This window comes from Schistocerca piceifrons, chromosome 1 (assembly GCF_021461385.2).
Source record: "Schistocerca piceifrons isolate TAMUIC-IGC-003096 chromosome 1, iqSchPice1.1, whole genome shotgun sequence".
In the NCBI taxonomy this organism is placed as follows: domain Eukaryota; kingdom Metazoa; phylum Arthropoda; class Insecta; order Orthoptera; family Acrididae; genus Schistocerca; species Schistocerca piceifrons.
Genome location: NC_060138.1, coordinates 660,695,717 through 660,717,660, shown reverse-complemented (window position 1 = coordinate 660,717,660; position 21,944 = coordinate 660,695,717). Strand labels below are relative to the sequence as shown.

The window sequence follows — 21,944 nt, the reverse complement described above, 5'->3', positions numbered from 1 at the left end:
TTTTTCAATGCTGTTACGTCTTCTGCTGAAATCGATTCCCTAATTTTCATCTTCACCCTTCGGTTCTCCATAACTCGCTTGCTGAAGCTAATGTTAATCTTATCCTATTCTCTTTTCTACCTTTCAATCGCCTAGCTGCAATCTGGTTGCAGTCTTAAATTGTTTCCAATGCTTGCTTTCCTACTTCACTCGCCATTTTTGCGTGTCTCATAGGTTCTCAGCTAGTAAGACGATGGCACAACCGAACGTTTAGTTGAAACAGGAGGCGAAACGTGTACCTTGTAGAAGTTGGTATATAGTACAGGTTTCCCTGCAACCGTTAAAATAGTCTTTATAGTAGTAATAGCCCACTTGAGCTTTCACTCTCATTCTTTCCTCGTTGTTTCGTATTTCTGCACCCATGGGCACTTCAACATAATAGTCGAAAATAGCCATAAACACTCGACTCACATTCGTGAGAACAGATGTTAAAATTCCAGTCCAGCTACCTCGGCTTCGTTTCTCCAGGCATACCTAAATATTAGAGGCGAATTACACTTCTTATTGCTCCCTATGTATTGATCTGACTCTAATAGTCACCATGTTGCCATGTTGACCAGACAGTAAAATCCAAATCACCTCTTCCTGCAAGAGTTTGGAATGTTGACTGGAATCATACATAGACTTCTTAAATTGTTTTCAACGCTTGCTTCCCACTTAGCTTTCTACAACTACTGCACTGACTTTATCAGATACTGGCCATTTCCACACACCTTCTCCCACATATACATTCGACACATATACTGAATATCCTTCCACCCCTTTTCCCTCCATCTATCTGTCCACCCCATCCCCCAACCTATAACCCTCTGTCTCCTCCTCCCCACTCTCTCTGTCTCTTCGTCTCCTCCACCCCTCTCTTTGTCCAATACCTCCACCCCCTCTCTGACCATATCTTCCCTCTGACCACCTCGTCCTTCCCCTCTCTGCTTCCTTCTCCGCCTCACCCTCTTCCTTTTCCACTTGCCCATTACCCCTCTACACCTTCCATTTGACTCATGCAATCCCCCTCCCCCTCTCTCTCTGTTGATTTCCTACTCGCCCTCACCCTGTCCATCCTCCCCTATGTCAATCTCAACCTGTCTGCAACCATGATCATTGTCATATGGAGTCCCTGCAATATGTTCAATAAAGCAGACCAGTATTACTCCCACTACATGGCTGACGTACAGGGCAGACTACACATCAGGGGCTTGAAAATCATTTATTTTCCTGTCATACAAAGCTGGTAGAGAAAATAGGCCGATACTGCTCCAAAACGCATGTCACGTGGGGCAGCCTATATGCCAGAGGCTTGAAAAATGCGTTTCTGCCATATCTCCGCTCATTTTGGACCTAGGAGATTATAAAACATATAATGTTCCTGTGCCAAATCTGGTTGAAATCGATCCAGGGATTTGGGAGGAGATACCAGACATACAAACATACACTCTGCTTTATGCAGATCACAATGTAATAATCGTATTTAACAGTGTGCGTGAGTGACTCTATTCTCATCGGAATTCAGAATATTATGATACCCTTTATATTCTCAAAGGTCCTTTGTGCCCACTGATAGCATTACAGTTTTTGTTATTTTTCCTTCCATCACGATGAGAAACACAGTGTCTCTTCAGTCTTTCTGTTGTTATATCAGTTAAACATCTATGCATATGAGACATGAAATAAATTATTAAGGGACTGTCACATAACTTTTTTCTTCCAGTGTAAGGACAATGACTGTCTGAAAACCTGATGGAACCTCCACCTTGTAATATCTCTTTATATTCGACGAATTATTCTGATGCAATTCTACCCTTGAATGACGTTTACAAAATTTCTATCTTCATACTCGCAGAATCCATGCGCAAAATAGTTTCATACAATAGCTATGCCATGAGCGCATAATTATTCTTTGTATTACTCACTCTGGTGGTTGTTGTTAGAAAAAAGCTTCCGAGATTGTCTTCATGCCGATTAGCCTGAGCTTTGTTTTTGACGAACTGTAATCTGATTATTGAGATTTATGACAGAAGATAACTGATACGAACTGTATGATTAAAAGAGAAATATATATATATATATATATATATATATATATATATATATATATATATAATGCTCCTTTATACAAAAGGTGTGTATTTGACATTTGAGAATTAATGATATTCATCGATATATTGCATGGTTGTTAATCAGAAGGGAACATCCGAAAGACTGGATACGAACCTGCATTTAATAATCCAAGAGCTCCATTACTTTTTCGGAAGGTTAAACTTCATCAAAGCCAAATATCTGCTTGATCTGAGGTTTCCCGACTGATTATACAGATTGGCAGACTGCCGCAAAGCACGAGCCTGCAGAGAAGAAGAATCATCGCCTGATTTCATTCTAACAAGTAAATTTCTGAATCATTTGAGTGAATGAGCTATGACTGTGTTTCACATTATGAATGACTGATTGCTTGAACGAATTGAGAGCTAAATAATCACGTAGATAGGAGGAAAAATTACAGTGGTGACCGTACAGGACTCTCTTGGATTGTTATATAATATATGTATTTTTTTGTTTCATGAAAACCAACGAGAACGAGAGATAACTAATCTGAAGAGAGATTCGGTGCCCTTAGTAAACGATTGCTGATACCAAGAAACGATTTTAACTATTGGTCAACACCAAGACTACAGAACAAGGCCAGAGAAATCTAATTTTTTTATCCTGTAGTTAAAATAGTTTGAAATCGATTTAGAAAGAATTTTTTTCCAGATAGTAGTTAGATTGTAGAACTGTATATTGTGTGATTTTCGTACCTGGACATTGAACTGTATACCATCTGTGAGGTAATTTGAAAGTTAAGTGTGTCTACGCCAGTAAATTTGAAACTGTATATAGTGACTAGAACCCGATATTGACAATTATTTAATGGTATTGACTAGAGTGGCATTTAAAATGTCATTGAATCAGCAACGAGAAGTGCAACAGCCTTCAGCTGTTTGCACAGAAGCAGAGGCCACAGATAGCAATTCTGAGGCTGTTGTGGCTAGTAGTAGCAATATAAATAAACCCGCTGGTTCAGAAAACATTCATACAACAGCTGATCAGAGGGTTGTTGACACATTAGTTGTTATTATGCAAAAGTTGTCTCTATTAGCCGAAGGCCAAGCGGAGGTAAAACGAGACTTATCCGTTATACAAAATGAACTCCAAAATCAATTAGCCGAAAATCAAATCAATTACAAAACCAATTAAGAGCAACCTTTACCGAATTAGACCAGAGATTAAATACCCAGACACAGGAAATAAAAGAACAGGCAGAAAGGACCGAACAGAATCTTATTGCTCAAATTGAGCAGGTCCGCTAACAATGCCAACAAAACAATAGTAAATTAAAAGCGGAACTAACCGAATATGTATCCGTCAAAATTGACACGATACAAAAACAAGTAGAATTGTTTCCTTAAGTAATACAAGCTCAAGAAGACATACAGTGTTCCGTAGCTATGATACCAGAAATTACAGAATCCCAAGATAATCTAAAGAAGCAATTTGACGAAGTGAAGGAAAAACAGACGACAGTGGAACATAGAATGAATGTGCTTGCGGGAAAGTTTTCAGAAATGACATTAGAGCGGCAAAATTTTCCTTCGGAAACGATAGAAGAAACTGTGAAAGTAGCTTTACAGCCAATTTCAGAGAGTTCCGAGGAGAATTTTTTCAACAAAGGGTTAAAGGAAGTTCGTGAACAACTTGGCGAAGAATTCTAGCGTTGGAAAGAAAATATAGATAGATCACTAAATCTCTCGCAGGAGGATTTAGAAACAGCGAGAAGTAGGAAACAAAATTCTCAGTCTGCGCGGTAAATTCCGTCCACGTCAAGATCCGATGTAGACAGAACTGGAACGTCACAACTTAGATTCGATATAACGGATAGCCACAGGGAAAAGTACGAACAGGATGATTTTTGGAATCGTAGTACCGTTGAGGAGAAGATGATTAAACAGAGACAATTTCAAATCTTTAACCCTGACAAAAAGAATGTTCATCCTGTAGTCTTTATTCGAAGTTTCAGAGGTCTATTTCCACGATCTTGGACAGAATGGCAAAAGATTAGTTTTGTATCTGGATACATACAAGGATCAGGAGCATTGTGGGCATCCGAACAAACATCTTCTTGTAAATGTTACAAAGAATTTGAGCAGGCTTTTCTAGCAAAATATTGGTCTGCTGGAATACAAGAAAGACTTAGGGAGGAAGTATTATACCCTGAGCCTTTTTCATTTTCTAGAGGATCTCTAAAGAGATATTTTGAGAAATACATAAATAAATCTTTGTATTGGGATGTACCGATTCCTTTTCCGGATATATTTAGAATACTCAAGTCCAGACTACCCACCAGTATAAGGAATCAGCTGTTATACGTAAATGATAAGGTTATACACTCATTTATGACTACGCTTGATCATATTGATATAATTGAGGAGGACAATAAAAGGGCAAAAGAAATGTCATATCAAAGAAGAGCAATAGAAGCGAATCCGAGCTGCAACTCGAATGGGAATGGCAGTAATGGTAGCAGTAACAATAATCATAACCAACTACACTCTCCGAGGAGACTTAGAGATGGGCAAAATGCAAACAATAATTATTACCATAATGGAAACTTAAGTAATGGTGCAGAGGGGGGCTATTTTAGGAACAATAGGAATTTTAATCGATATAATCCAATGTATGGCAACACAGGACAGTTCTACCAACACTAGCAGAACAACAACAATAATTACACGAATCAAGCAAGACAATATAGACCCAATTCACCGCAACAACCGATAATCACTGAAGTAGCTGAAGAGACAAATACCAATCGGACCAACAATCAGTCAAAACAACATGACCACATCGTGCCTTGGAGGAGCGGTCAGGGGATCTGTTAGGGGCGAAACAGTAAAATTACAATTGTTAAGATATAATGATGGTGAGCTGTTGACTGAAGAGTTAACAAAGGATTTAATAACGTGTCATAATGACAGATCGAGTGTTCCGGTGTTGGAAGTATTTGTTGAAATAGAGGAAGTTCCAACGAATGTGATATTAGACACCGCCGATTCCACCAATGTCATCTCAAGTGCTCTTTTCAGGAGAATTATTAGGAAGAAGAAGGTACCAATTTTGCCGGTACAGAACTGCAAAATCATCGGAGCTGTTGGAGCACGCTCTCCCAATATCAAAATACAAACAAAATTAGAGATGAAAATGGGAAATGTAGCGATAAAATGCACGTTCCTTTTAGTGGAGAAGTTATTAGTGGACTGTATTCTTGGTATTGGGAGTATGCAGGAGCACAACTGTCAGATTGATTTTTTGGAAGGATTATTAAATTTAGATGAAATGGAGAAGAGATAGCACTGGATTTAAATAGAAAGGAAACAGTGCATGAGAAATATTGTCGCGGTGCCATAATTCAATTAATTGACTCTACAAACGGTCGTTGGAAGGAGCTTTCAAAGGATTTGATACAACAGGAGGACTTTAACCAAACAACAATGATAAAAGCTAGTGAATCAAATCAGCTTACAGGAGAACAAAGGTAGCAGCTTCATTATTTGTTAGAGGCATATGAAGAGATTTTTTATGAGAAACCAGGAATTATTAAAGGGTATATTTGCCACCCACAAGTGAAGCCACATCAGACTTACTGTTACACGCACTAACCGATCCCGTGGCGTTTAAAACAATCTGGTCAAAGGGAGATAAATAGAATGTTATAATGGAACTTGATTGAGCCATCAACTAGTCCATATTGTTCTCCGCTCTTAGTCGTTCCAAAACCTGGAGGCAATGTAAGATTAGTTCTGGATGCGAGAGAGATTAATAAAATAATATGGAGAAAAGGTTTCATTGAAGCGACTCATCCATTCCTCGAAACTGATGAAGAACATAAAGAAATGGAATCTTATTTATACCGAACCATATGTTATTGTAAATTACCAAATCTTGGATCATACTTGTTGGCATATCCCGAATCGGAAGGAATAAAGAGATTATTCCCGCATAATGATATTAAGAAATTTTTTGAAGGATCGTAGATCTGTGATACCAAATATGGAGAAGAATTTAGAGTGGAATTTGACTATGAGTCGAATGTGTATATAAATATCAAGATGTTTATGTTGTCTAGAGGGTAAGAGACAGTGAGATTTCTCCTGTGATAGGTTAAGAGACGGTGAGATTACTCCTGTGATAGGTTAAGAGACAGTGAGATTACTCCTGTGATAGTTTAGCACAAAATTTTAAGATAGATAGAAGAATTTTTTAGTTACTAGGGTTTGTAAGTGTGGACTATGAGCAGAAGCCATAGTGATATACAATGAAAGTGCGTATACATTTCCTCAACACACGGCACTTATGTGAGAATTGCGTGTGAAACTTGAACAGTGCGGGATATGTAGGTAAATATGCTGTGTGTATGATGCGCACTGTTCGCGCGAGAAAACAAATGAAGCAACAGTCGATAATGTCACTGCTGTAAACAATTGAAGAAACTCTCTGGTTGCGCGAGAGAAAATTATTATAAATTTTAGATTTTTCATCATTCCTTCTCTGCCAGGAGAATTAATTTAAGAATATTAATTAACATTTTAAGAATAGCAGTTTGTGTGTTTCATATTATGGACATAATTGGTGAAATATATTTCCATCAATGTTCATGAGAGAATGAAGAAGATTCTGCGAGTGGATGATTTGTTAAATGAACATATGTCATCATTAATGATATTTATTTGCAGGTGGATATATAAATCAATTAATTATAAGAATAATGAAAATTTTTCAGAGAATTTTTTTCTATAAATTATTCCTCTTGTGGAGTCAGTGTCATATGCCTATGCTTAAAATTTTTCATCAGGTTTAAACTTAAATTTTATCCATAATTTCGCAATTGAAAGCAAACCTCGGACAAATTCAATGCTCTACTTCCACCTGCACTATAACAAAACGAGGATCAGATTATTAAAAATATTTTGAGAGGAATACATTCGATATGAGCTACAATAAAATTTAAATGCCCTCAGTCTATGTGGCAATGTTTTGGACAATCAGCAGTTGTAATGCAAAACAACTTTGGTATTGAGGACTACAAAAAAAAAATTCGCGATTGTCAGGACTGATGGATGTTCCAGTCTAGTACAGATGGAAGAATATAAGAATCCACTCCGATTTTGAGTTCAACGATGAAATATGGACTTCGTTGCCTTAATCCACTCTCTTCCAGAGATTTATTCAGTCAGAACCTTTTCTTATTCCACTTTAAACCTGTTCCATGTTCACGTCCCTGATCATCTGTTCCTGAGATCATCTTGCTGTTTCTACGGCACATTACCAGCTTCTGTCCTGTACCATAAGCCATCGCCTGTCCTCCGTACCGCCTCCACAAATTTTTTTGAGCAATATTGTAAATTGTTTTTGGCTATGAGGCACTTTTCCTTCAATCTAATCTATGGAGCTTCTATATATTTCAAAATTACTGGATTTAGGCTTTCCTAACTTCTTTAATACCTGAGCTGGGGTCTATTCTTCCGAGTTTTCCAGGGTTTCCCTGTGAAGACCAGTTCCCAAATGGGTAGACCTTTTTCGTAATTACACCAATCTACATATTCCCTGGTCATGTACTCGGGATGCGGGTATACACCAGTACATGTAAAAGCTACAGCTTAGGTATTCTTGTAACTTACTGTCTTAGCTTGATACCCATACTCTCTATAGTAAAATTCTATTAAATCAAAATATTCCTCTTTTGAATAAACAACCCAACAAATTTTTCCTGTTAGCTCGCAAAGTGTATTATCATTAACTTTGATCGCTGCGAGGGGCAATTGTAATATCCCTTTATATTCGACGAATTATTCTGATACAATTCCACCCTTGAATGACGTTTACAAAATTTCTGTCTTCATACTCGCAGAATCCATGCACAAAATAGTTTCATACAATGGCTATGCCATGAGTGCATAATTATTCTTTGTAGTACTCTCTCTGGTGGTTGTTGTTAGAAAAAAGCTTCCGAGATTATCTTCGTGCCGATTAGCCTGAGCTTTGTTTTTGACGAACTGTAATCTGATTATTGAGATTTATGACTGAAGATAACTGATACGAACTGTACGATTAAAAGGGAAATATATATATGTATATATATTGCTCCTTTATACAAAAGGTGTGTATTTGACATACGAACCTGCATTTAATAATCCAAGAGCTCCATTACTTCTTCGGAAGGTTAAACTTCATCAAAGCCAAATATCCGCTTGATCTGAGGTTTCCCGACTGATTATACAACGCTCCCAAAATTACGAGGCATTTTATTTGTACAGATTGGCAGACTGCCGCAAAGCACGAGCCTGCAGAGTAGAAGAATCATCGCCTTATTTCATTCTAACAAGTAAAATTTCTGAATCATTTGAGTGAATGAGCTACGACTGTGTTTCATATTATGAATGACTGATTGCTTGAACGAACTGAGAGCTACATAATCACGTAGATTTTTAGATCACCTGAAACCTTGCTAAATAAAAGTTTTCTTTTCTAAAACCACTGTCGAATTATCTCCTGCAAACTTTTCTACACTGTATACTCGTAGAATTTTGAACCTAACTTTGTGTCACCAGCATCTTCAACATCAACTGGTTTCTCTCTCCGTTTCAAGGCATTGTTTTGATGCTAATGCTGTTGTGAACTACATATCTGTAAGTGTGTACAGCAACGTACTACTGTAATCTGCAACCAAAATGTCATAAAACGGCCCAGTTAACGGAGTTCGCGTAGGCGACTTATCTTTAATGAAAGGCTGTCGCCTTGACTGCTTTGGCTATCTGAATATGCTTTTCATTTGACCCAAATTCTCAACTTATTGCATACTACTTAGTACTGTCCCTGTCCTTCTGTGCTCATAGTATTTCCTGTATTCGGCCAAGACGTTTGGACGCTATCGTGCGTCTATACTGACGATATCATAGCAGTCAAGGTTACAGACATACTACACATGGTGGTCAGAAAAATGCCGCAAAGCTTGTAGGATGTTGTGGGGAATGTTGTGCTGAAAAACAATTGTTAAGAAAAAATTCGGTAAGTTGCGTTGTTATCGACTTCATGATCATCGACGTTAGCCAGTCAGGCCATTGTGCATGCAAAGTCAAGTGACCCACCAGATACAATTAGTCTCAGTTTTTCTCATAGCATAGAGGATGCCACATGAGACTGTTCAGCCTTTGGCGTGGGTTCGATTGTTTGTTCAGATTTAGGAAACAAAACAAAGAACACGTTTGGGGATACTGTCTCTGGAGGACCGCTTGAACTTGCACGTACATCGGCCTCATTCTTCTAACTCCAGTGCCAGATAACAAGGAAACGGTGCAACTTGCCAAATTATTTTCTTGCTCAGGACAACCTACCCTGCAAAACCCTTACAAGCTTTACAGACTGTATCTGACCACCCTCTATATATGTCATGTGTTCTGTCACACATGTCCTCCTGAACTGTCAACAGTAGTATTGCAAAGCCAGCACCACCCCACTCTGCACTGTTGCCATATTCATTCAGACAGAATGGGGCACCACTCCACTCTTCATGGTTATCAGATTTTAAATCCCTCCCTTAACCTACTGTTCTGTTCCATGTTACACCTTTTCTTAGCTTTAACATATTGTTCAGTTCTCACCCCACTCTACATTTCCAAATTTATAATCCCCCTTAGCCTACTGGTCAGTTAAGTGGCTCTACATGTCACCACCTCACCCTCTTGGAAATTCCCAGCCTTCTCCCTCCCAGAAATCCTGAACAAGTTTTGATATCAAATTAATTGACTAATTATTTAAATTTATCGAAAATTAGTGGGAAATAGCCCTTCTGGTTTACAACATCATGGATTTTCCTTGCACAGTTATGTCAAAATCCTTACTTCCTGCGCTGGGATTCGGTCCCACAATGCTTCAGTTCTTCAGCTCTTCTGGAAATATTGACACACGTTTGATTAATATAAATGTCTCATCAAACTGAATGCAGTGTATGGAATACTGTTTATTTAAATAATTTGTGGAAATCAAGGTAGTGTGAGGAATATTTAAACAATTTGTATCATTATTTTTTCTGATCCACGAAGAATCCTGTCAACATAAAACACTAGTCATTTTCATTTATTTCTGCAAATACAATACTTGCACCGCAAGTGGGCCATGCCACACCACGTGCTTCAAAACTGTAGTCAAGCTACACACCAAAGAGCCATTCACTGGGCTCCACCAAACAAAAGCAGCTGGTACTGACATCTCTTTGATACCAGACTCACTTCCTACTTCTGCCCCCCCCCCCTCTCTCTCTCTCTCCCCCCTTCCCTCCCTCTCCCATCCATCCTTGTCCCTATCCCCTGTCACCCATCACGCACATGTGGTGATTATTGTTGGTGCATATCTCTGTTCTCACTCTTCAGTTGCTATGGAACAAAGGCATTCCAGAAGAATTAGGTACCTTCTGTCATGTGCTACCAGAAATCACAATAATCTCTCCTTTGTGCTGGACAAAGTAGGGGATACCTGGGAAAACGCCAGATCTACGGAATGCGTTAGGCTGCAGATGTTTTGGAAAGAGTTCCCTTACTCTGTCAAACTGATTGACTAATTAATTAAAATCTTTTTAAAGCACTATGGAACTGGTGACATTCGATGATGAGTCAAGTATCGGAAATACTTCCTCCTGACGACACTGGTACTGGAAATATCAATTTCCCACATAATTCTATATCCTCCCGACGACTGAATATGATCTTTTATTTAAAGTCTTCTATACCCCTTACAGCTAAGGATGCAATGAATTCACAAATGGTTCAAATGGCTCTGAGCACTATGGGACTTAACATCTGAGGTCATGAGTCCCCTAGAACATAGAACAACTTAAACCTAACTAACCTAAGGACATCACACACATCCATGCCCGAGGCAGGATTCGAACCTGCGACCGTAGCGGTCGCGCGGTTCCAGACTGTAGCGCCTAGAACCGCTCGGCTACCCCAGCCAGCATGTATTCACAGTTTTCCATGTCAAATCTATACACCTATAAATCTATACATCCACCCACATCATTTTCTGTACACATGCCAGATCACTGACCACAGTAATTTCATGTTCCAACAAGATAACAATTTCAACTATCATTTACGTGTGTAGCATCTGGAAAAGCTGCAGTATGTCCACACCCACATCACCTATACTCAGGCCTCAGACCACTGAAGCTTTGCACTTGACATACACGTTTCAAGCCGTCATCTAACAGGTGGCCAAACCGCACTGAAGATATTTGCATTATATCTGCATGTACATACATACTCCGCAAGCCACCATACACTGCATCGTGAATGGTACCCTGTACCACTAGTAGGCATGCAGAAGCTGTCAGACTTACAGATATACTACACTCGTGTAGTGTCTGTTCTGTAGGACATGTCATGATACTAAAGTGAGTGTTTCTCGTGAACGTCACGCTGTTATTTACTAAATACTTTTAAAGGATAAGTAAGTGAGTTTTTGTAGTGATAGTGAATGTAAATACGTGACCCTTCTTTACAGATTCCAGCCTAGTATGAAAGCAGTACTTTTCAGCAGTTAGACCTAATTCCTTTATGGTCCAGTTGTGCATACAGTTGACCAGAATCTGAGAATTTTAAACTGTTACTCACACTTATCCATTATGAAAAATACAAATGTCTTGCATGTAGATTGTAGTGATATTCCAATTCTTCTCGGCATGCACCTTACACAAAGCACTGGTGCTTTCTGGGTGAGTGTGACAGCATTGGCAGAAAAAGATGCTGTTAAGGGAAAAAATGGTCTCTTCGGTAAGGATTGCGACATGGATAGAAGAATAAGATGAACGATTCTTTTGTTCACCCCACTGTTCTTTTGTTGACCCAGTTGCTAATTAAACTGGGTCTCGTCAAAAACTTTGTGAAAACAATGGGCAAAACTACACGCGGATGTATGAACTTGCGAGAGAATTTGGCAAAGATCAGAGAAGCAAATATGAAGGGAGAAACATTTCTAGGACTAAAAATTATGGATTTAATGTGTAATGAATATTTTATGTATTTGTTAAGTCATATTTAAAGAATGGCATAACTATATTTGAAAAGTGTTTGCAAGAACCTTCTAGGCAACCACTATTGAGATCATACTATCTTATGGGATGTAGTGCGTCATTTAAAATGCATTTCTGTATGATCATTTGGACCCATTACCAGGTACGCTTGGCGTCTTTACTGACGAACGTATGGAACGAGTTCGCCAGGGAATTTCTCAAATGGAAGAATGTGATCAAGGCAAGTGGATTACTACACTGTAGTCCGACTACCGCTGGTCCTGAGGAAGCGAATGTCCTGAGGCAAACAGTGGCATGAATTCGCTAAGAAAATATTTTGAGGTATGATTCTTTACTTTCCCCTACTCCTGTTTTGCTCATTCCCTTGATTCGTTTGAGAACCGATGTCTTAAAAAAATGTAATCTTACATTATCGTGTCACTTTTCCAGATATCAGTAAATAGGCTTTATAGCATTGACAAAAACCATTATTACATTAAAACTGAAGCCGATACAAAAATTAGATTTGGATTCAGTGGCACATTATTTTTCCACAAATGGTGCATATTATTCCTGTAACCAAGGAAAGATTTACAGGGCTATTACAAATGATTGAAGCGATTTCATAAATTCACTGTAGCTCCATTCATTGACATATGGTCACGACACACTACAGATACGTAGAAATACTCATAAAGTTTTGTCCGGCTGAAGCCGCACTTCAGGTTTCTGCCGCCAGAGCGCTCGAGAGCGCAGTGAGACAAAATGGCTATAGGAGCCGAGAAAGCGTATGTCGTGCTTGAAATGCACTCACATCAGTCAGTCATAACAGTGCAACGACACTTCAGGACGAAGTTCAACAAAGATCCACCAACTGCTAACTCCATTCGGCGATGGAATGCGCTGTTTAAAGCTTCTGCATGCCTCTGTAAGGGGAAATTAACGGGTCGGCCTGCAGTGAGCGAAGAAACGGTTGAACGCGTGCGGGCAAGTTTCACGCGTAGCCCGCGGAAGTCGACGAATAAAGCAAGCAGGGAGCTAAATGTACCATAGCCGACGGTTTGGAAAGCCTTACCGTTTACAATTGCTACAAGCCCTGACACCCGATGACAAAGTCAAACGCTTTGAATTTTCGGCGCGGTTGCAACAGCTCATGGAAGAGGATGCGTTCAGTGCGAAACTTGTTTTCAGTGATGAAGCAACATTTCTTCTTAATGGTGAAGTGAACAGACACAATGTGCGAATCTGGGAGGTAGAGAATCCTCACGCATTCGTGCAGCAAATTCGCAATTCACCAAAAGTTAATGTGTTTTGTGCAATCTCACGGTTTAAAGTTTACGGCCCCTTTTTCTTCTGCGAAAAAAACGTTACAGGACACGTGTATCTGGACATGCTGGAAAATTGGCTCATGCCACAACTGGAGACCGACAGCGCCGACTTCATCTTTCAACAGGATGGTGCTCCACCGCACTTCCATCACGATGTTCGGCATTTCTTAAACAGGAGATTGGAAAACCGATGGATCGGTCGTGGTGGAGATCATGATCAGCAATTCATGTCATGGCCTCCACGCTCTCCCGACTTAACCCCATGTGATTTCTTTCTGTGGGGTTATGTGAAAGATTGAGTGTTTAAACCTCCTCTACCAAGAAACGTGCCAGAACTGCGAGCTCGCATCAACGATGCTTTCGAACTCATTGATGGGGACATGCTGCGCCGAGTGTGGGAGGAACTTGATTATCGGCTTGATGTCTGCCGAATCACTAAAGGGGCACATATCGAACATTTGTGAATGCCTAAAAAAACTTTTTGAGTTTTTGTATGTGTGTGCAAAGCATTGTGAAAATATCTCAAATAATAAAGTTATTGTAGAGCTGTGAAATCGCTTCAATCATTTGTAATAACCCTGTATTTTTGTTGGCCAGTGTGTTTCCACTTTGCAGTGGAATATGTACTGTTCTGAAACTTCCTCGCAGGTTAAAACAATGTGTTAGAACTGGAGTGATATCTCATCAGGTTATCGTGCAGACCTTCTACGATGTTTCGAAGGTAGGAGGGAGGCACTGGCGGAAGTTGTGAAGGCGGCTGGTGAGTCGTGATTGCATAGCTTTTTTTTTTTTTTTTTTTTTTCTTTATTGTATTTCAATTCCCCATCGGGGCGGGCTGGCAGCAGCATATGCGCTGCTCTTCAGCCGATTGCATAGCTCAGTCGGTAGAGCATTTGCTCGCAGAAGACAAAGTATCCAGGTTCGAGTCCTGTCCTGCAAGTAATTTTAATCTGCCAGGAAGTTTCAGATGTTTCGCGTTCCAGTCTTGGTTAACGTAAAAGTACAAGTATTTCCGAGCAGAAAGAGTACTGAAGGCTATGGCTGACCGCGAGGTGGTTGATCAGGGCGGCTATCTCGAGCGCCACGACGCGGATGTCCTGCGTCGCCTGGAAGTAGTTGACCCCGCCGTCCCACTGCACGATGAACACGTTGCACGGCTCGCGCTTCAGGAACTCCACCGCCATCTCCTGCGGAAAGAAATAGCAGTCAGCAGCTGTCAGTTTCACTACTCGTCATTCTTTCTCAGTTCATTACACATTGCTAACATAGGGGTTGCAACGGCGAAGACGGAAAGTACTAAAGCTTTCGTTATCAACCACAAAAATATTGTCTTCTCGTCTTTTCTGTTGAGAACTAACACTTTATCATGGCGTCTTTGAATATCGACAGATCACGATCTGAAACTAAGTTTAACCACTAGCGTAAGTGAGAATTTGTGTAGGCTTAGATCCAAGAGGGGCAGGAAATGGACGAATAAGCCTTGTTGTTGTTGTGGTCTTCAGTCCTGAGACTGGTTTGATGCAGCTCTCCATGCTACTCTATCCCGTGCAAGCTTCTTCATCTCCCAGTACCTACTGCAACCTACATCCTTCTGAATCTCCTTAGTGTATTCATCTCTTGGTCTCCCTCTACGACTTTTACCCTCCACGCTGCCCTCCAATACTAAATTGGTGATCCCTTGATGCCTCAGAATATGTCCTACCAAGCGATCCCTTCTTCTAGTCAAGTTGTGCCACAAATTTCTCTTCTGCCCAATTCTATTCAATACCTCCTCATTAGTTGCGTGATCTACCCATCTAATCTTCAGCATTCTTTTGTAGCACCACATTTCGAAAGCTTCTATTCTCTTTTTGTCTGAACTATTTATCGTCCACGTTTCACTTCCATACATGGCTACACTCCATACAAATACTTTCAGAAAAGACTTCCTGACGCTTAAATATATACTCGATGTAAACAAATTTCTCTTCTTCAGAAACGCTTTCCTTGCAATTGCCAGTCTACTTTTTATATCCTCTCTACTTCGACCATCATCAGTTATTTTGCTCCCCAAAAAGCAAAACTCATTTACTACCATAAGCGTCTCATTTCCGAATCTAATTCCCTCAGTATCACCATATTTAATTCGACTACATACCATTATCCTTGTTTTGCTTTTGTTGATGTTCATCTTATATCCTCCTTTCAAGACGCTGTCCATTCCGTTCAACTGCTCTTCAAAGTCCTTTGTTGTCTCTGACAGAATTACAATGTCATCGGCGAACCTCTAAGTTTTTATTTTTTCTCCATGGATTTTAATACCTACTCCGAACTTTTCTTTTGTTTCCTTTACTGCTTGCTCAATATACACATTGAATAACATCGGAGAGAGGCTACAACCCTCCCTTACTTCATTCCCAACCACTGCTTCCCTTTCGTGCCCCTCAACTCATAACTTCTATCTGGTTTCTGTACAAATTGTAAAAAGCCTTTCGCTCCCTGTATTTTACCCCTGCCACCTTTAGAATTTGAAAGAGAGTATTCCAGTCAACATTATCAAAAGCTTTCTCTAAGTCTACAAATGCTAGAAACGTAGGTTTGCCTTTCCTTAATCTTTCTTCTAAGATAAGTCGTAACGTCAGTATTGCCTCACGTGTTCCAAACTGATCTTCCCCAAGGTCGGCTTCTACCAGTTTTTCCATTCGACTGTAAAGAATTCGCGTTATTATTTTGCAGCTGTGACTTATTAAACTGATAGTTCGGTAATTTTCACATCTGTCAACGCCTGCTTTCTTTGGGTTTGGAATTACTATATTCTTCTTGAAGTCTGAGGGTATATCGCCTGTCTCATACATCTTGCTCACCGGATGGTAGAGTTTTGTCAGGACTGGCTCTCCCAAGGCCGTCAGTAGTTCTAATGGAATGTTGTCTACTCCCAGGGCCTTGTTTCGACTCAGATCTTTCAGTGCTCTGTCAAACTCTTCATGCAGTATCGTATCTCCCATTTCATCTTAACCTACATCCTCTTCCATTTCCAGAATATTGTCCCCAAGTACATCGCCCTTGTATAGACCCTCTATATACTCCTTCCACCTTTCTGCTTTCCCTTCTTTGCTTAGAACTGGATTTCTATCTGAGCTCTTGATATTCATACAAGTGGCTCTCTTTGCTCCAAAGGTCTCTTTAACTTTCCTGTAGGCAGTATCCATCTTACCCCTAGTGAGATAAGCCTCTACATCCTTACATTTGTCCTCTAGCCATCCCTGCTTACCCATTTTGCACTTCCTGTCGATCTCATTTTTGAGACGTTTGTATTCCTTTTTGCCTGCTTCATTTACTGCATTTTTATATTTTCTCCTTTCATCAATTAAATTGAATATTTCTTCTGTTACCCAAGGATTTTTACTAGCCTTCGTCTTTTTTCCTTCTTGATCCTCTGCTGCCTTCACTACTTCATCCCTCAGAGCTACCCATTCTTCTTCTACTGTATTTCTTTCCCCATTCCTGTCAATTGTTACCCTATGCTCTGCCTGAAACTCTGCACAACCTCTGGTTTAGTCATTTTATCCAGGTCCCATCTCCTTAAATTCCCACCTTTTTGCAGTTTCTTCAGTATTAATCTACAGTTCATAACCAAGAGATTGTGGTCAGAGTCCACATCTGCCCCTGGAAATGTCTTACAATTTAAAACCTGGTTCCTAAATCTCTGTCCTGCCATTATATAATCCATTTGATACCTTCAAGTATCTCCGGATTCTTCCATGTGTACAGTCTTCTTTTATGATTCTTGAACCAAGTGTTAGCTATGATTAAATTATGCTCTGTGCAAAATTCTACCCGACGGCTTCCTCTTTCATTTCTTACCCCTAATCCATATTCACCTACTATGTTTCCTTCTCTCCCTTTTCCTACTCTCGAATTTCAGTCACCCATGACTATTAAATTTTCGTTTCCCTTCACTACCTCAATAATTTCTTTTATCTCATCATACATTTCATTAATTTCTTCATCATCTGCAGAGCTAGTTGGCATATAAACGTGTACTACTGTAGTAGACATGGTCTTCGTCTCTAACTTGGCCACAATAATGCGTTCATTATGCTGTTGGTAGTAGCTTACCCGTACTCCTATTTTTTTATTCATTATTTAACCTACTCCTGCATTACCCCTATTTGATTTTGTATTTATAACCCTGTATTCACCTGACCAAAAGTCTTGTTCTCCTGTCACCGAACTTTACTAATTCCCACTATATCTAACTTTAACCTATCCATTTCCCTTTTTAAATTTTCTAACCTATCTGCCCGATTAAGGGATCTGACATTCCACGCTCCGATCCGTAGAACACCAGTTTTCTTTCTCCTGATAACAACGTCCTCTTGAGTAGTCCCCGCCCGGACATCCGAATGGGGGAGAATAAGCCTTACGAATCTAAAATAAACAGCTTTGAAGTGAATAGTGTGTTGCTCCACTCCATGTGGCATAGCATGCTCGGATCCTCCGTGCTACACTTTCCATGAGGTGTCTGATATGCTGCCTGCCCCATTCTTCGATGGTGACCTTGTTGCGTTCATCGAGTATGCGAGGAGTCTTCCTGTGACAATGCACTGCAGCTTTCAACTGGTCCAAATAATAGTCATCAAGGTTAATTTTAGTAGTTCCATTTCGATGAATCCTGCCTCGTGCTAGAAAGTGTTTACGCTGTGGGTACAGTCTGATCGTAAATTATCGCATAGAAAGACTAACCATCGCCGAAATGTGGACTGTAGCTTTGGACTATAACTTGGAAGATCCTATCTCGATACTGCAGAGCCCTCAAATAATCATCGATATTGATGAGAGTCGTCTGCCATCTGCACATAATATCAGAGAAAAACATGAAAGAACCAGAATGGGAATGAGATTTTCACTCTGCAGCGGTGTGCGCTGATATGAAACTTCCTGGCAGATTAAAACCGTATGCCGGGCTGAGACTCGAACACGGGACCTTTGCATTTCACAGGCAAGTGCTCTGCCAACTGAGTTACTCAAGCACGACTCACGACTCCTCCTCACAGCTTGAGTTCTGCCAGTACCTCGCTCCCTACCTTCCAAACTTCACAGAAGCTCTTCTGCGAACCTTGCAGAACTAGCACTCCTGGAAGAAGGTAGGATGCGAGGTACTGGCAGAATTGAAGCTGTGAGGTCCAGCCATAAGTGGTGCTTGGGTAGCTCAGTTGGCAGAGTACTTGCCCGCGAAAGGCAAAGGTCCCGAGTTCGAGTCTTGATCTGGCCGACAGTTTTAATCTGCCAGGAAGTTTCATGAAAGAACCATCTCCCACCCGAATCCATAGACTGTTGGCCTGACACTTTCATTGCTACTTGGCCCACTCAACAATCTTCTACAACAATCAACATGCATCTGAAAGATCTTGCCCCTATCAGTGAAGGCAATCCTGCACCGTTAATATGGTTCCATTCCAGGTGTTTCCTTGCCCAACTACTTCGTTTATCATGGTGCTCGGGAATTTGTACTTTTGTTCATAGTGGTCGCCTACAAGCCAAAAAGGTTCTGTGGAGATGGATCCATACTGTCAAAGTCAACACATCCCTCACAGCTCAGATGCAGCAGTGAAATGTCATTCCACTGTAGACACTCATCACACTTCTAGTTAATAAGTTAATTAATTAAGATGATGAAGGAGAGAAATAACCTGGTGCAATAATGTGTAGAATTTTATTAGAGTAAGTTTGATGAAAACAGCATTGTCATGCACGTTGTAGATCATGGGATATTTCAGTTTTAATGAAGAACTGCAGTTAGAATTCTGGGGGCCGTGCGGAGGCAGGTAGCTAGCAGCGGAAAGAAAATACTCCAGCAATAAAACGCGTTTTCATAAGAATAATAATGAAGCGAATTTTTTATCAAAGATAGTTCCTAAAGTGTTACCACTGGAGGAACCGATGTAGGACTCTACAATTTTGGCAGAATAGTAATTGATATAGTGGCTTGTCTGATGTCGATTCGAAAGTTAAAAGTATGACTGACAGACGATTGTGTTGAGTAGAGCATGTCGATATAAGCGAGATCAGACCCATATCAGATGAGAGTCCAACTTAGTTACATCATACGCTTTGTATCTGTTTATTTGTTGTTAAATGAACAATGGCATACATTCACGTAGACAGTGCTTTTGATAGATGTGCTGGTGACAATATCTACAAACCTAGATGGTTGTGGTTTAACTGAACAACTCTAATCGCGCGTCATACATCATCAGACAACCAACTGTCAGTAAGTGAGATGCAGCTAATTATTCATTTGTATACTGGTTCGATGCTGCTCTATATTGTCGACAATGGCCACGTAGTCAAGACTGGAGGGATTAGCGTAGTTTGTGTTCTGGAGAAATCGTCTGCCTTATTGCCAGCAGATTCCAAAACTATCCTCATGCGTCGTGTTTATGTCCCTCGTGGCAAAACAGCAAAGTGATGGTAATGTTATGAGAGAGTAGGGTTTCGACACCGTTCCTCACAAGCGTCTTCTAATCAAACAGCGTGCCTACGGAGTATCGCCTCAGTTGTGCGACTTGATTCGTGATTTCCTGTCAGAAAGGTCACAGTTCGTAGTAATAGACGGAAAGTCATCGAGTAAAACAGAAGTAGTATCCGGCGTTCCCCAAGGAAGTGTTATAGGCCCTCTATTGTTCCTGAACTATATTAAAGACACAGGAGACAATCTGAGTAGCCGTCTTAGATTGTTTGCAGATGATGCTATCATTTACCGTCTTTTAAAGTTATCAGATGATCAAAACGACTTGCAAAATGATTTAGATAAGATATCTGTATGGTGCGAAAAGTGGCAATTGACCCTGAATAAAGAAAAGTGCGAAGTTATTCACATGAGTACTAAAAGAAATCAGCTAAATTTCGATTACGCCATATGTCACACAAATCTTAGGTCTGTAAATTCAACTAAATACTTAGGGATTACAATTACAAATAACCTAAATTGGAACGATCACATAGATATTATTGTGGGTAGAGCAAACCAAAGACTGCGATTCATTGACAGAACACTTAGAAGGTGCAACACTACGCTTGTCCGCCCTATTCTGGAGTACTGCTGTGCGCTGTGGGATCCGCATCAGGTGGGACGGACGGATGACATCGAAAAACTACAAAGAAGTGCAGCTCGTTTTGTATTATAGCGAAATAGGGGAGATACGTGAATTGGAGTGGCAATCATTAAAACAAAGGCGTTTTTCGTTGGGATGGGATCTTCTCATGAAATTTCAATCACCAGTTTTCTCCTCCGATTGCGAAAACATTCAGTTGGCACCCACCTACATAGGGAGAAATGATCATCACGATAAAATAAGAGAAATCAGGGCTCGCACGGAAAAATTTAAGTGCTCGTTTTTCCCGCGTGCCGTTCGAGAGTGGAACGGTAGAGAGACAGCATGAAGGTGTTTATTGAACCCTCTGCCAGGCACTTTATTGTGAATAGCAGAGTAATCACGAAGATGTAGATGTAGCTAAATTCGGTAGGCTATAGTTGTTACGTCAGTAGGAATTAGTTTCTGTCTCGTAACCTCCCTAAATTCTGCTGAGTGCTAGTGTCTACTTTGCATTAATGCTGTAAATTCTGTACATCAAGTTAACTGGAAGACAAAGGGCCTTGGCAATGTGATGAATGTTATCATATTAAGTTGTTTTTGTAGTTAGGAAGGTTCAGTTAGGTGCACAGACGGGTGTAGGGCTTAACTGGTGCTGCATCATAAGTAAGGACAAACGAGGGGCGCGGTATCTAGTGGTAGGTCTGTACTGAGAAAAAATCCTGGTCAGCTGTTAGATCACTGCTTACCGCCACACGCAGGTTGTTCCATATTGTCTTGCAGAAGTGACGTGGAATTCCTTGAGTGCGAGGTCGCAGAGGGCCAAAGATGTTTATGGCATTCGACGCCGCACATATTGTCAACCATGCAAGAGCAATATTGGCTGCCAACGGCAAAAGGAGGCGGGACTGGGAGGGGGGGGGGGGGGGGAGGGTATTGAAGGGTGAGTACAGCATGAGGCTACCGAGTGTAGTTGAGTTGCTTAGTCGACGTGTAACTTACAACAGTGTTACAGTGCTAGAAGTGCTGATACAAAGCAGAGCAATGACAACAATAAACAAAACACACACTGCATTACATCTACAACTTTCTGAAGTTGAAATTTCGTCAGAAGGGAACCCGAGGAATTCCGCAGAGTGAGAGAGAAGTGGCAGATGAAATATTAGCGTTTCTGCAAGATGAGTCAGTGGAAAGTGGGATGTCCTACACGCTCAACTGTACGGGCAATGTACCTGAGGAATACAATGCTGATGATACGTACTTAACAAGTGAAAGTGATACTGAAACAGGTGTCGAGTCATGTAGTTCATCGTATCGGAAAGGGAGCCACAATTCGCATCTCCAGTGAAACGTAGTGAAGGATAATCATTGTCCAGGGGCCGGCCGGTGTGGCCGAGCGACTCTAGG

At 40.5% G+C, this 21,944-nt stretch overlaps 1 protein-coding gene across 1 annotated transcript in view; it reads right to left on the bottom strand.

Moving 5' to 3' along the window:
• LOC124764117 (pancreatic triacylglycerol lipase-like) overlaps nucleotides 1–21,944 on the bottom strand; it is a 210,907-nt gene that overhangs the window by 104,207 nt on the left and 84,756 nt on the right. The window contains exon 4 of the mRNA XM_047249131.1: nucleotides 14,508–14,648. Within this exon, the coding sequence (XP_047105087.1) occupies nucleotides 14,508–14,648 (141 nt within the window). The remainder of the gene's footprint in view (nucleotides 1–14,507; nucleotides 14,649–21,944) is intronic.